This window comes from Pteronotus mesoamericanus, unplaced genomic scaffold, assembly GCF_021234165.1.
Source record: "Pteronotus mesoamericanus isolate MK-2021 breed Mesoamerican mustached bat unplaced genomic scaffold, CSHL_Meso_final contig_130, whole genome shotgun sequence".
NCBI lineage: Eukaryota > Metazoa > Chordata > Mammalia > Chiroptera > Mormoopidae > Pteronotus > Pteronotus mesoamericanus.
This window is the reverse complement of record NW_026555060.1, coordinates 30,015,186-30,029,846: the sequence shown is the minus strand read 5'-3', so window position 1 is coordinate 30,029,846 and position 14,661 is coordinate 30,015,186. Positions and strand designations below refer to the sequence as shown.

The window sequence follows — 14,661 nt, the reverse complement described above, 5'->3', positions numbered from 1 at the left end:
GACCTGGCTTTTAAATCTGCCTGCTTACACCTATCGGAGAATTGATCAGGGATAACTACTTTTGACTAAAAAAATGATGTAGTAAAATACCAACTTTAAAGAGAGCTGGAACCTAAGGTCATCTTGTTTGTTAAGAGCCAGCAGGTGACTGGGATGTGCAACGTAAAAGGGTCTTGCAGGCAGTTTCAAAGAATCTGTCGGTTCTCCGTTTTTTATCAGCTTCCGTGTTCTGATCACTTACAACAAAACAAGCCCAAATTCAGGCAGACAACATTGTTGTAGCAAAAATGCCCTCAGCCTGAAAGCACTGGAAGACCCAAGAATCAGTTCTCGGTCTAGGGGTTTTAATTTATATTGTGACAGAAATTCTTAAAGGTAATCCTAGTTTGAGTTCTTTGATCAAGTCTAGCCTCTGTAGGGATCTACATCAGTGCCCATTTATAGAGTTGGAGTTAACCGGTGGCCCTACCATTTACCCATATCACTGCATCCTTTCAGAGGTACCCCTGAAAGATGGGATTTTTTCCTTTTCTAAATATAACACTCTTTTATACCTATGAAGTGTCCCCAGCCTAAGGACCTATCCTATTCTCCAGCCATACATGACCACCTGCTTCCCAGATACCACCTTGAACTTCCACCTGTGTGGTCCTATCCATGCTGTGGTTCAAGGCTCTATACTTACTCTGTCTAAGCCAGAACAAGTGTCACTTGTGATATATTTGTCACTTCCTCCCCTGTGCTCCCACAGCACTTTGCTCCTGTCTCTACTGTGTGTTCACCCTAATGTACATCAAGCTCAGAATCTTGTCATCTGTCCAACAGGAACATGAAACCCAGACAAGCAGGGGACAGAGGACTTTCTGACCTACTGCGGCATGCAGTGCCTGGCTCCTCAAAGTTGCCTGACAAACCACTGTTTAATGGATAAAGGAATTGTCATGCCCAAGGAATTCAAATACATTCATCGTAGTCCAGGAGCAACAGAGAAGATAGCATGTGGTATCCTTTTTCTTGAGAAAAAGTACTGATGTGTGTGAAAAAAACAGAGAGTTCAAGAGCAGCTTGGAAATGGTTCCAAAATTCTTACCTGTCTCCAAACACCATCCGGGGCTAAACTATAAAAATGGAACAGAGGAAATCCCCCATCAGCATGATTAGGATTCATCTCTGTCTGGAGGTTGTTTCCCAAAGGCGGGGAGAGAAATGGGGAATGATACCATCACAGTGATGAGCAGGCTAGGCTTCGCCTCGATGCCGCCAGAACACAAACTTCACCCAGTGCCAGGGGACCATGGGAGTACTCTTCACGCACCACCTACAGGCAGGCACTGTGCTTCATTCATACTGCTCCCACTTCCTTACCTCTTCAGGGAAACCTTCACTCGCCAGCTCTAAACCTTCACTCCACACACTACTGATCCTTCGTCTTTCTTCCTGAGGCTCTTTGTTCAAATCTACTGCAACGTTTCCCCTGGCTCAGAGGATTGTATGTACATCCCTCCCACTTGACCGGGGGCCTTTCATGGGCACAAACATCATTTTCCATCTTCATATGACCATCTTCCAGCCCACAGGATTGAGAGACAGGGGGTGCTTGGTAAATGTCACCTGAATTGATTCACATTTCTATTTTCTCCTTCAGAAATTGTGGGAATGAGGCTTATACCCTGTGAGAATAAGCCAAATGACATCCTGACTGCAGCTTACCTCTTTAAGAACCAGCACGCATTTGCCTGGTCCCACGGACTGAGGTAGCTCTGCGATTCTCCCCTTGTTTAGGTAAGGGCCTGAGAAACACCTGTGATTGATGAAAAGCTGAGGACAGCAGTATTTCCCGTTGACAGTACCTGTGGGGAAGAGCAACACAGCTGATGCTTTAGGAACCAACAACATGCTTGCTTCATCCACTTAGTTGGCAAAACTTCAAAGAGGCACATGGTGTCTTAACATCAGAACATTTTATAGACACGATAATATCTTAGAAATTCTGATTATTTTTCTACCACATACAATAAAATTTGTTTATTGTGCAATATGTAAGACACAAAAAATGCAAAAAATAAGGCAATGATAACTAAGGTATTAGGATGAGGCCAAAGGGGGGAAAAATACACACAGCTAAGTTCCCATGTGTTCAACCTGAGAAACCCCTCCCAGAGGCAACCACTACTAAGCACTGGTATTCATCATTCTGTAAATTCTACCACACACAGATACATGTATGTGTGTAACGGCAAGCAATATATAAAATTTGAATATTCCATAAATGGTTTTCAGCAACATTCTGTTTGTTCAATATGAAGTTTCTGTGATCCATCCAAGTTGGTAAATGATTATTCCAAACATTCATTCATTTTTCACTTCTGTGTATTATTTCATTGTAGGAATATATTATAGTGAAGGTTTCCATTCTCCTCTTGATGGACATTAAGTTGCTTCTATTTTCCCAATGTTACCAAGAGTGTTTTAATGAACAGAACTGTAAAGATCTACTTCTGCTTATGGGTCTCCTGAGTATACCAGAAGGAGTAAAGATATGTAGCCATTGGGCCTGCATATCTTTAGTTTTACTAGATATGGCCAAATTGTTTTCCCAATGACTACACAAATTGATACCCATGTAAGCACTGCATAAGAGTTCCTGGTCTCCCACGTCAAGGCCAACACTAGGTATCGGGCTTCTTCATTTTGCCAGTCTGATGGATGTGAAATGTTCCTAACACTGGCTTAAATTTGCATTTCTCTCATTATTCTTTCAACTTAGAAAGTGAACAGGGCAAGTTGTTGGTCTAGCTGTTTCTAGAGCTGCCATGGGAAAAAAGGAGAATAACTAAATGATAAGATACCGCTCTGAGGCTCCTCAGTGCCTACAAACACAGAATGAGGCTTCCCTTCCAACTGAGAGATGCATGCTCTCCCACTGCTGCGCCAAGCTACGTTATACTCACTGTGGTCTTTCTTTATAAAAACTGTTACAATTAAGATGGCAAGTTTACAGTCCAAGAAGTTTTGTTCTCATAGAACTTCAATTAAAAACCAGCAGGTAAAAAGGGGAGAAATGCGATTTTTTGGATATAAGACAAAAGCGGTAAAATAATTATGGACTCTGAAAGAGTAGCAGACATGGCTCTTTTAAAACCATTTTGAAGTCTGAATTCTATATAACGAGGGAAAAAATTAAGTCCACGAATGCATTTACATGGAAATTTTTGGTAGGATTACTCTGCCCAGACCCTTAGAAAAAGCAATTTTAGTAGGCCTACTCATAGAACTGCTGTCTTTGCAACGATGATAACTTCAAACAATAGATTTTTTTTCCATAGCATATAGGTTTTAACCCCAGAATTCAGAGCAGGTTTCATTTTGACAAGAAAATAGAATTCTTAATCAAATATATTGGTTAATGTACCAACTTGTCTATAATCAGATTTGTGGTCAAAGGGTAATTCCCTTTTGTGTTTTAAAAGATTACTGCAAGATGCAGGACTTTATATATTAAAAAACATATTATTCACAACCAGTTATTCAAACACAGAAGGTCTTAAGGAACAATTCTAAAGCCCACAGGGACTTAAGTATTAACCACTATTATAAAAATGCAAGTGGAACTGGCATAAAATATCAAAAAAGGAATGCCTAATAATGATTATTTTCAACTTCTTTTTTCCACAATACACAGACTTAAATTGGGCTTAGAATTTCTTAGTAGTACATGGACCCTTTTCCTGCAGACCAAGAGAACTGTCTAGAGCTACTGACTAAGAAGCAGAAAAGAAGAGGCAGAATTTAGCTTCGAAAACCCCTTTTTTTTAAAGTGTAGGTATCCATTCATAAGTAGTAACAGAGTAAAAGAGAACAAACTCAAAGCTGAGATAGTCTCATATTGACCTAAAATTATGTGCATATCTCCACTCAGAGCAACAAACTGGGAAGAGACAGAGAGCCCTACATAGGCTCATTTACCTGTGGTTTCCAGGGAAGGGAATAAACAAAGGTCATGAGGTATTTTCTCAACAGGCACTGTGGATGGCAATCTATTGATAAAGAAAATAAAACTCTTTTTAGAAGAAACCATTACATTACAAAGTCTTTTTATAATGTAAAATGACTATTAGAGAAATTTAAGCCAACAGTCTAGTAAGATAGGATGTATGCATCTAGGAGCAACATCAGTAAGAACACATAAAAAGATCATTTAAAGAGGTTGTTCTCAATTCTTGCAATAACACTAAGATACCTGACCCTCGAGCGGCCATCACTAATCAATAAGGTCCTTGTAGGTCATGGACTGGTCTCTTGTTATAGAATTATAATAATATCTTTAATTATATTTTAGACATGAAGAAACATCAATTTATATTGACTTTAATTATAGTCAGATTTCTCTTTAATGTCTAAATGAAAACCACTTTCTGGTGACCTTTGATTTCCGAAGACCACGTTTCCATAGATCATGGTCACTCTGAAAACAAGGCCTTTGAAAAAAACCTATGAACTGATGATTCTTAAAATGTGAAGTAGGAGTATTCTAGGACAAAAGTCTACATTATAGTTCAGTAAATAGTTGCTAAATAAATATTTAAAAAGGAGCCTCAGGGGGAAAAAAAGGTAGAATGGGTTTCACAAGGCTCTCCCAGTTGGTTGGGCAGAAATCAGAGTTGAAAAGCCACATAAAGTCATAGTAAACCACTACGAGAGCTATTAGTTGGGTCATCTACAACACTGGCTCTCAAATCTGGGGAACGTGTTAGACAAGCAGACGCTCAGGCTCCACTCCAGACACGCTGACTCAGACGTTTTGGAGACCGGAGCTTGGCAATCTGTGTTTGACAAGTGGTCTAGATGACTGATCCACAGGCTACAAATTTAGGAGTTATGGATTCAAATTCGGATTCAATGCTGAAATTACTTTACTATTTATTCTTTATTCCAATGTTATCCAGATGAACTTGGAATCAGATTGTTAACTGGATACACTGTTTAGAAATGAATGTGCAAGAAATACCCACAAAACTGTTATTCACATTCCAATAGCAATGCAGTTATTATTCGATTTCATTTTATTTAAATTTGGTTACATGAAAAAATGCTGTTTTTAATTTCATTTCCATCAGTATATTAAGAAAACAGAAAGGCTTGGCAAGGGACATGCATTTTGGTATATTTCAGATACTTTCCAATATATAAAAATACTACCCACAGTTACAAGTTTCCAAAAACATACTGCTGGCATCTACTCATGCAGCCTAAACACCCTCCTTCCTCATAAAATTACAATACAATTGAAACGTGGGATAATCTATATTTATTCAACAAGGTAGGGCCTACACATTTTACACATGAATCTAATTTAGCTTTCCTAAAAACCCCAAGAAATAGGTATTTTACAAATGAGGGCACTGAGATGGTAAAAAACTAAACCAGCTTGCCGAAGGTCGCGCAGCTGGAAGTCTCCGCACACCAGGCCTGGCCAGGACCAGCGGTGGGGAGCACGCTGGGCGGGGCAGCCCAGCCTCTCGGGCAGAACTGCTATCACAGAGAGCCACTACTGGGACTGTGTGAGGCTGGGATGTGCTTCGGGCACACGGACCTGGGATCAAAGTGAGAAGTTACAATCTGGAATAGGAGTCCCTTTAGGAGAAGGCCCTGTGTGTCTTGCACCAAATACGTGCACAATAAATCAGAGTAGGTATATTTTACTATCATCTTCAGTACTGTGCTATGTGGTAACTTTCTAACAACAGCCATGCTTCCCATCCTCTATAAAGACATAGGTTATTACATAGCTTTTGAAAACTGAACAACAACAAAAAAGGAAAAGAAAAACTTACTGTTTTTCTGGTTGCACAACTGCAATCTTTCTCTTCTTTTGTGCTGTAAAACAGGCAAAAAAAAAAAAAAGAAGGAAGGAAGGAAGGAAGGAAGGAAGGGAGAAAAAAGAAAATCAATGTGACTAGCTAGTTGGGCAAAAGCATTTTTAAAAATGGCTTGGTGTAAAACTGTCAGTTTTAAGTAACAATTTAAATATGGAAAGTTATTTCATTCATGCCACAATTTTATCTTAATTTTTTCTATCATAAAATAGACTTGGATTTATCAGAAATGAGGTCTAAATAGAATTAAGTGTTTAATCTTATCACTACACACTGTCTACTTCATTTTAAAATGTGATTGTAATACAAAAGAAAAATAGCACACATATCATACCTCACATGAACACACCTGATAAGATAAATTGTTGCAAGCAAAATTATCCAGATGACATTTTTACCAAAGAAAGTGTGATAAGTCAAATAACATTACCATAACAGCTATTCCCAAATTAGGATTAGAAGCATGTTTTTAAACTAAAATGTTTTATTATTGAAAGGAGGATTGGTGCCTAGCAAATACATCTGTCAAATATTAACATAAAGCAGTCGATGATAATTTTCTGGAAAAGAACATTTCCAGTTCATATTTATAACCGATTAGAACCACCTTTAACAAAGACAGACCAGAGCTTTTGGCATCTATTAATTTTGGCACAGATATTCCTGAATCTTCCAACATAAGCATAAATTAATACCAACAAAATTTCTAAAGCTGTCAAGAGTTTGGTGGGTTTAGACTTAGAGAGAAAAAAAAAAAAAAGAATGCCTTGAGATTCAAATAATTATCCTGAGATCATGATTTTAAAAATATTTTAAAGTGAGGGGAAGATAATATTTTCACTGGATCAGACTCATTGAGCAGTATGATACTTGTGAGAGAAGAATCCCTTAAAATCCACCTTTGTCCACAATCAGAGCTACCTTCTTTATTTCACACAATGTCCCACTTCACTCTTGCTGAATACTGGATATGCTGACATCAGGAAATGAAAGGTTAACCATAAGATGGAACTTTCTTCATAGCAATGTTCTGAGATTCTACGTAAGGGTACTAAATAGTACATTTAGTATACACTCCAGTATACTGCTAGAAAGAAGTAAAGCTAGCATATAAATTACAAGAAAAATAGCCCTCGCGAGTGTGGCTCAGTTGGTTGGAGCATCATCCTGTAGACTGAAATGTCCTGAGTTCAATTCCCAGTCAGAGCATATACGCAGGTTGTGAATTCAATCCCTGGCCAAGGACATATGAGAGGGCAACCAATCAATGTTTTTCTCACATTGATGTCTCTCTCTGTCTCTCCTTCGTTCTTTCTCTTTCTCTCTCTCCAAGCAATCAGAAAATGTTCTCGGGTGATGATAAAAAAAATTTAAAAATATATGAGAAAATAATCTATTTCATAAAAAATTAAAGCCCCTTGTATTTAAAGACCCAAAACTTTAATAATATTTTTGATACACCTATGGTGGAATAATTAATGCCAAGATTTATTATGTTTGAAGATTTTTAAATGGTACCCTTTCAAGATAATGACCTATAAAATGTATGTTAAAGCACACTATTGTATATATTTAAGTGCGTGGGATATTGGTTTGTTTAACCTCTAATATTTTTCTTCCCACTAATATTGTTTTAAGTTGGTATTTTTGTTATCGAAGGATGTGATGTAATCTCCCTTTTCAAAGTGCAGTTGAAATCTCACTAGTTAGTATGAAGAGTGAGTGACTGTTAATATCTATGCCACCAATTATGACTCTTTTGGAGTAAACCTCATGAGGAAAACTAGTCCTTTCTCTCATGAGATAATACAAAAACATAGAATTTAGTTTAAGTTTTAAATCAAAGTAATGAATTATATACAAAACAGTAAAAATTCCAGATATTATCTTTGCCTCTGTATGACGTTCAATTGTCACACCATTGTTACTTAGTTTGTTAACCTGTGAAATATTCATCTCACGAAGACACTTAAAGGATAGATGAGATTAAAAAAACTAGTGCTCTGCAGGAAATCTAAAACCTTTTCCATTTTACAGCTTGGATATAGTATCTTTATAAAACTGCCTATTTTTTCACCCAACCCCAGAGGTTACCCTTCCTGGCTCCAAACTAGGTGATACTTACAGACTGTTTTGTGTGGTGTGGTCAGAGGGTAAGAATTCGCTTCACACCAGCCCACTGGGAAGATATCCATGGACTCAACATCAACAATAAACTCTGGAGCAGGAGACTGCAGACCTGCATTGAAAAGCCAAGATGACAAGTACAAATAGGTTTAACCAAAAAGGCACTGAAGAAAATAGGAAAATACCAGGCATCCCTGAGATTGAGGAAAACATTCTCCTGGATATTAAACATAAAACCAACAAAAGCCTTAGGACAGATACAAATACATGAAATACAAAACAGCAAGAGTACAAGGGATTCAAATAAAGTGGAGGTTTTAAAAAGAGAGATACTTCCCACGGAAAATGGAAGAAGGAAGTAACCTAAGAACAAGTCTCTTCCTTTATGGCTTTGAAATTAAAGAAATGTGGCTAAGCTGGGGGGGCGGGTGGGGGAGGTGCAAGGGCACACATTTAAGCCACCAAGACATTGTTCATCCAACACCAAGCAAAGATCAACCTTTAATGAAAGTTAAACATGACTGTTAAAAAGAAACAGTAAGACTCTAACACTAATTATAAGCAGTGGACACGGAAGACACAATATCTCTAGGGAACACGTTCTCTTATAAGTTGGATTGGAGTTACTTCTTTTGAACTCAGTTTGTGGCCTACAGACTTTTGCTACATCACACAAAAGTCACTGATGTAGTACTGCCCTTTTAGCAGGGATTTGTCTACCTCCTGTTTCATAATCATCATAATGCTCTGTGATAAATCAGCATCACAGCTGAGACCCTGAAAAAGATCTGGGTATAATATTAGCTGAAGTTTTAAGGAGCCCTTCATACTAAGAGAATGAATTTGGAACTCAGAAAACTAGTGAAAACAAGAAACTATTCTACCCCGAATCAATAGTTCTTTAAGGACACACTTTGAGAGAAGATATGCTCTTGAACCAAGAATCAAAAGATAAGGGTTCTGCTTACAGAGAGTGACTAACTGGCTCTGCCCACTTAATCTTGCTTTGCTTTGGTTTCTTCCCTGACAACCAAGATGAAAATCACACAGTAGAACCTTTCCACATCCAGATCATCACACACCTGATGAATTTTTAATAATATCGCCTCAAAACATGTAACTTCATACAGCTAAATGTTAGCAAATACACCATGGTCCTAACTATGTTAACTTGGATGTTAGTTACAGCTATATTGGCTCCCAACCTCCTAGTTCTCATCCTAAAGTAGATTCTGTGAAAATGCTGTTATTTGATAAATGTAGACTCCCAATTTTGTGTTAAACCAATATAATGATGCATATAAAGTGCCCCAAACACGCTGAATGCAGCTTCTAATATATCTGTTGCTGAAGTGGGCACTGAATGCAGATTCTGATACACACATTATCATCGCCATTAGTCACCTTGAACTTTTGATTTGTTCTCAGAGAAAGCAACTACTGTGATTATCAATCTTAACTTACTGTTTGCTTAATTCTCCTATAATTTAAAAAATACATAAGCTAAATAAATGCAACCATGTTTATAGGGATTATTTTTCAACATGGCTGAATGACCAGAAATCATTTCTGTCTCATATGACTTAGTTGTAAAAATTAATAAACAGAAACCTCATTTACATCTTTTATTGGCCCTGCCCAGCATGGCTCAGTGGGGTGAGCATCATCATACAAAGTGAAAGGTTACTGGTCTGATTCCTGGTCAGGGTACATGCTTACTTAGGTTGCAGGCAGGTCCCCAGTTGGGGGTCTGTGAGAGGCAACGGATGTTTCTCTCACACATCGATGTTTCCCTTCCTCCCTTCCCCTCTCTTTAAAAATAAATAAAATTTCAATTGATTCAAGAGAGAGGAAAGGTAGGGGGCAGGGAAAGAAAAAGGGAGAAACATCGATTTGTTGTTCCACTTCTTTATGGACTCATTGGTTGGTTCTTGTAGTGCCCTGACCAGGGCACGAACACACAGTCTTGGTGTATCTGGACAATGCTCTAAACAGCTGAGCTACAAAGCCAGGACAAACAAAAACCTCATTTAGAAGGGAGGTTAGAAGAGAGAACTCTCTTGCAAGTGTCATTCAATATGCACTGCTGATCCCAGTAGAAAGAGACCCCAAAAGGAAGAGACATACCTCCAATCTCTGACAGAACGTAGTATTATTGTACTACCTCAGAGGGAGGAAGATTCCCCCTTGCCCAGTAACAGCTCAGCCAATGAGAAGTCCCCATACTTCGAACTATCAGTTATCTCCAGCGGACTCTTCACGTATAACAACCCCTCCCAATTCCATAAAAGACTGTGTCTCTCCTTTATTTATGAATTTTGGTGGCGTGCCTAGACCACATAACCCAAGCTGCAATTCTTTGTTGTCCTGAATAAACCTGTTTTGATGCTGATCTATCTGGCTGTCCATTTAAGGTCAACACGATCAACATTTAGCCTATTTGTCAAAGAAATCATCAAATAAATAAAAAGACACCCCAAACAAGCAAAAGGTAAAGAAACTTTCAAGTAGGTTCCAATGTGGGAGTAAGTGATTTTTCTTGTCTGCAAGGGCTCAGAGTTCTCCAGAGGTTGCAATGAAGACAGTCTTTGGCCTGTTTCCCCATACATAAGGGATGGGGCTGCTCTCATCTTCGGACTCACAAAGGCAGCCTGTGTTTCTTAGTTACTCAACACTTTTGCTCACAGGCCGAATTCATCTACCACATATATTTGTGTTTCCCGATTTATGTTTATGAACAAGTAAGGCTTTCCAGTTCAAAATAATACTTCAGAAAGCAGCAGACACTGAACTTTACAGCATATTCCTTCCTGAATTAGGACTTTTGTCTTCGAATGTTCTGCTAGTTCAAACATCATTATCATATTAATACTTTAATATATACATTATGTAACAATGTATACATTAATACATTTCTATGGCTGTCTTTACATTATTTTAAAATTCTTTGATTATGCTTTCCACTTGATTAAACAAATATTTATGAGCTACAATGTGTCAGCTACCATAGGGTCAAGAAAGTTATAATCCTGCCTTCCTTCCACACCCAAATCTAGCCCATCAAAGTATGTATTAAACAAGAACTAATGAAAAGGTGGACCAAGTGAAACAAGAACCAAGAAAGTCTTCCTTACCCTGAAATTCTTCCAATCCTGTTCTGAATGATGAGTACCAATTTTTTATGTCCTTTTATCAGCCTCATGAATGTAGATACATGTGGCTGGACTCAGAAGAGTCTTTTAGAACGTAACCCCTTATTTTCCAATATTTGAGGCCTACTAGCTTACAAAATAATCCATTAAAAATGTATACAAGGTTTTTTTCTTGATAATCCCAGGACTGCCAAAACTACCTATGCAAAGCTAGATGTTCCACTAAGGAACACTGCAGTATTTTTATCATTTCACAGAAAAATCTCATAAATGATATAAGACCATGCTCAGTGTCTGACTTTATTTCAGCTGCATGAAGTCAACATGGATTCTACTTATTCACTCTTATCCAGAACCTTCATTTCAAAACTATCAGCAAGCCTAAATCTATATCTATGGGGAAGAACTTAAATAAATTATTGAACATCCATAAGATGGAATATTCTGTTGCTATAAAAAAAGTATAAGAAACCTCTTTATACACTTATATGTAAAAACATGTATGTATAGTTGAATACACAGTGTTCAGTGTGGTGCAGAACACTCTGTATATACAATTTGCAACCATCTGTTTAAAAAGGGGAAAAGAACATATATTTATATGTGCATGAACTAAATCTGGAAGTAAAAGCAAAACATGAATACAGTGGATGTCTGTGGGGCAAAGAACTGAGTGGCTATAAGCTGGGGGGACAGGAGTGGGACAGAGAATCTGACCAAAGATACTTTCATGTATTTTGGACCCTTGTGAATGAATGACTTATTTTATGATGACAACCTCACTATCATCGCAATAACAATGACACAACACAAAATATTCAGAGAAGAGAGGAGTCGTCTCCTAACATGAATACAGTCTTGCCACAGAGGTCAGATTAATGAAGGACAAGCTACTTTAAAAAGAAATAAAGCTAAACCATGAATTATCTCACTGCTAAGAGGAGACTTTCCCTGTTCAGAAAGCAAATGTGCAAGCATAACAATTTGTAAGAATCACTTTGGAACCTTACGATAATATTGCAATTTGCTGTATTCTGAGACTGTGACCTCAGAGCAGTAGATACCATTCGCTTCTGCAAAGTTTCACTTGCCCTTCTAGTTACAGAGACTGTGTCAGGGTTTAATCCAGCAGGTAACTCCGGGCACTGCAACAAAATGTGCGTGACCTGCTCTTCTCAGAACATCAGGAGGAAAAAAAGAGATGGCTTGTGGCGACGCTGAAATATCTTAGAAACACACCCTGATCACACTCTTAACATTCCACAACTGCTTATTTCCCAGCAAATTATGGGAGAGAACAAGCATGGGTGAGCACAGGAGTAGGACGTGCTTCTGGGGGGCTGGAGGTAAGAGGGATGTGAGGGAAGAGGCTAAGAGCCAACCGTGAGAAAGGTAATTGATTTTCACTGACACCAGGAAGAGAACTGGAATGACCCGTCCATCTCAGCTGAAAGCTGGGAAGGGAGAAAGGGCAAGAGGTATTTAAGGAAACTAGTTAACCTTGTTCAATACCCTCATTAACATTAGTCAAAGGTCACACCAAATTGCGATGGGCTCAAGGTACGATTGAAAGGAAAAGCACTCGCTCTGGCTGGATTGCTCAGCTGATTGGAGCGAGGTCCCATATACCAAGGAGCTGCAGGTTCCATCCCTGATCAGGGTGTGTACGGAAGGCAACCAATCGACGCTTCTCTTTCCCCCTTTCTCCCTCCCTAAAATCAATAAACATATCATCAGGTGAGGGCTTTAAAAAAGGTAAAGCACTGCAAGTATGGAAAGCTATTTGATTATCGTGAGCAAGCAAGAACTGTGTGCTGGGAACCCTGCAGGTTACTTGTCGTTCTTCTTCCATTTACAAATGCCCACCTAGGAATAACATTTTACAGTTTACCTTTGTCAGCTTCGGAGATAAATTCCTAAGAAATAAACAAAGGTGCTAAACTGTGGTTAGCAATATCCAGATATGATAGAAAACAGATAACCTAAAGAAAAACCACAGAAATGGGATTAAATGTGTGGTGGAGTCAGACATACACACTCACAGGATTACAAATACTTACAGCACTTACTATAGGCCAGTCACTTTTCCAAGTGTTTAATACTCAGAGTTAGGGACTATTTTCATCCTCATTTGACAGATAAGTAAACCAAGGCACAGAAAAAGACCAAAGAGCCAGCAAGCTGCAGATCCAGGATTTGAACCCAAGCAGTCTAACTCTAGAGCCTTAAAATGCATTTGAGGTAGGTAGTTCTGTCTCTCCTTTTTCCTCTCTCTTTCTCCCCCCTGCCAGCCCCCCCGCCCCCCTTCCTCCCTCTCCGGTTGGTTGTTTCTGATCTATCTAGCATGTCTTAATTCCTCTTAGGGCTCCCCATCCCTTCTGCTGAATTCCATTATGAGGCAGTCATTTGCTGCCTAGCACAGAAGGGGACAGAGCCAGCTACCCTCTCTGCTGGGAGAGGATGTTGGGCTCAGATGTCTTCAGTGGGACCATGGTCAGTCAGAACTCACATTCACCACAATGGCAGCTTGAAAGCCCAAACTCTGCTTTGATTCTTGCGGCAAAGCCTCCGGAAGCATCCATCAAAAAGCTCCCGCCCCCCCCAAACTCCCATTTTACTACGACAGCCAAAGCCAGTTCTGTTGCTGGCCACCAAGCACCTAACTGAGCATCAGCTTTTGGGACAAAACAAATTTGGGAGTAATTACGGCCTGCTCCACAGATGGCTCCTGCTATTTGGCCACCTTCTCTGATTGTGCAGGAAATATTGCTGCTCCTGCATCCCCATTTGCTGAAGCAGCTTCTCCAAAAATGTCTCAAGCAGGCCATAACCTCTTTTTAAAAATGTTAAAACCATCCACACTGACTAGAAATGTAATTATTTTCACATTTGCATTTTCCTTTGTTTCATTTTTGCAAGTCCAGAGAAATGCTTATTAACCACCTGAGCTTTTCACAAATTATGGGAAGGCTTAAGGGGCAGTTTTCTGCACCTTGTCTCCTAAACAGAACAGGCTGACTCACACTCGTTTCTTTGAACGATGCCACACTCTGGTCATCTGATCCCTTAGTGTCCTTTACAAACCAGAGTGTGCATGCGAATCACCTGGGGAGGGAGACTTTAAAATGCCGATCCCCAGGCCCTGCTGCCGGGATGCAGAGGCATTCGGGTCTGTGGTGGCCCCAGGAACCTGAATTTTAGTAGGACTCCTGTTGATTATAGTATGGAAGGTACTGAACTGAGCATATAGAAAAACTGACGAAGAAATTTTTAAATTTTAGCTTCCAAGTATAAAATGCCTCACCATTTCAAAATTCAGTTCACAAAACAGTTAAGGGGCTGCTGTATTCTAAATTGCTTTCTCGTTCAGGACCACAGATTTTATTTATCCCTCATGTGTATTCAGGAAGCACTGAGTGAGTGAGATGCACAAGAACTTGTGTACGAATACCAGGCTGTGCAGCGGCTCGGACAGGAGCGCAGCCCGGTGCAATGACTCTCCCCAC

At 39.2% G+C, this 14,661-nt stretch overlaps 1 protein-coding gene across 1 annotated transcript in view; it reads right to left on the bottom strand.

The window, feature by feature from the left end:
- SFMBT2 (Scm like with four mbt domains 2) overlaps positions 1-14,661 on the bottom strand; it is a 214,057-nt gene that overhangs the window by 37,761 nt on the left and 161,635 nt on the right. Inside the window, exons 12-15 of the mRNA XM_054593939.1 lie at positions 8,002-8,115; positions 5,835-5,877; positions 3,967-4,037; positions 1,711-1,850 (exon numbers count right to left, since the gene is read on the bottom strand). Of these exons, the coding sequence (XP_054449914.1) occupies positions 1,711-1,850; positions 3,967-4,037; positions 5,835-5,877; positions 8,002-8,115 (368 nt within the window). The remainder of the gene's footprint in view (positions 1-1,710; positions 1,851-3,966; positions 4,038-5,834; positions 5,878-8,001; positions 8,116-14,661) is intronic.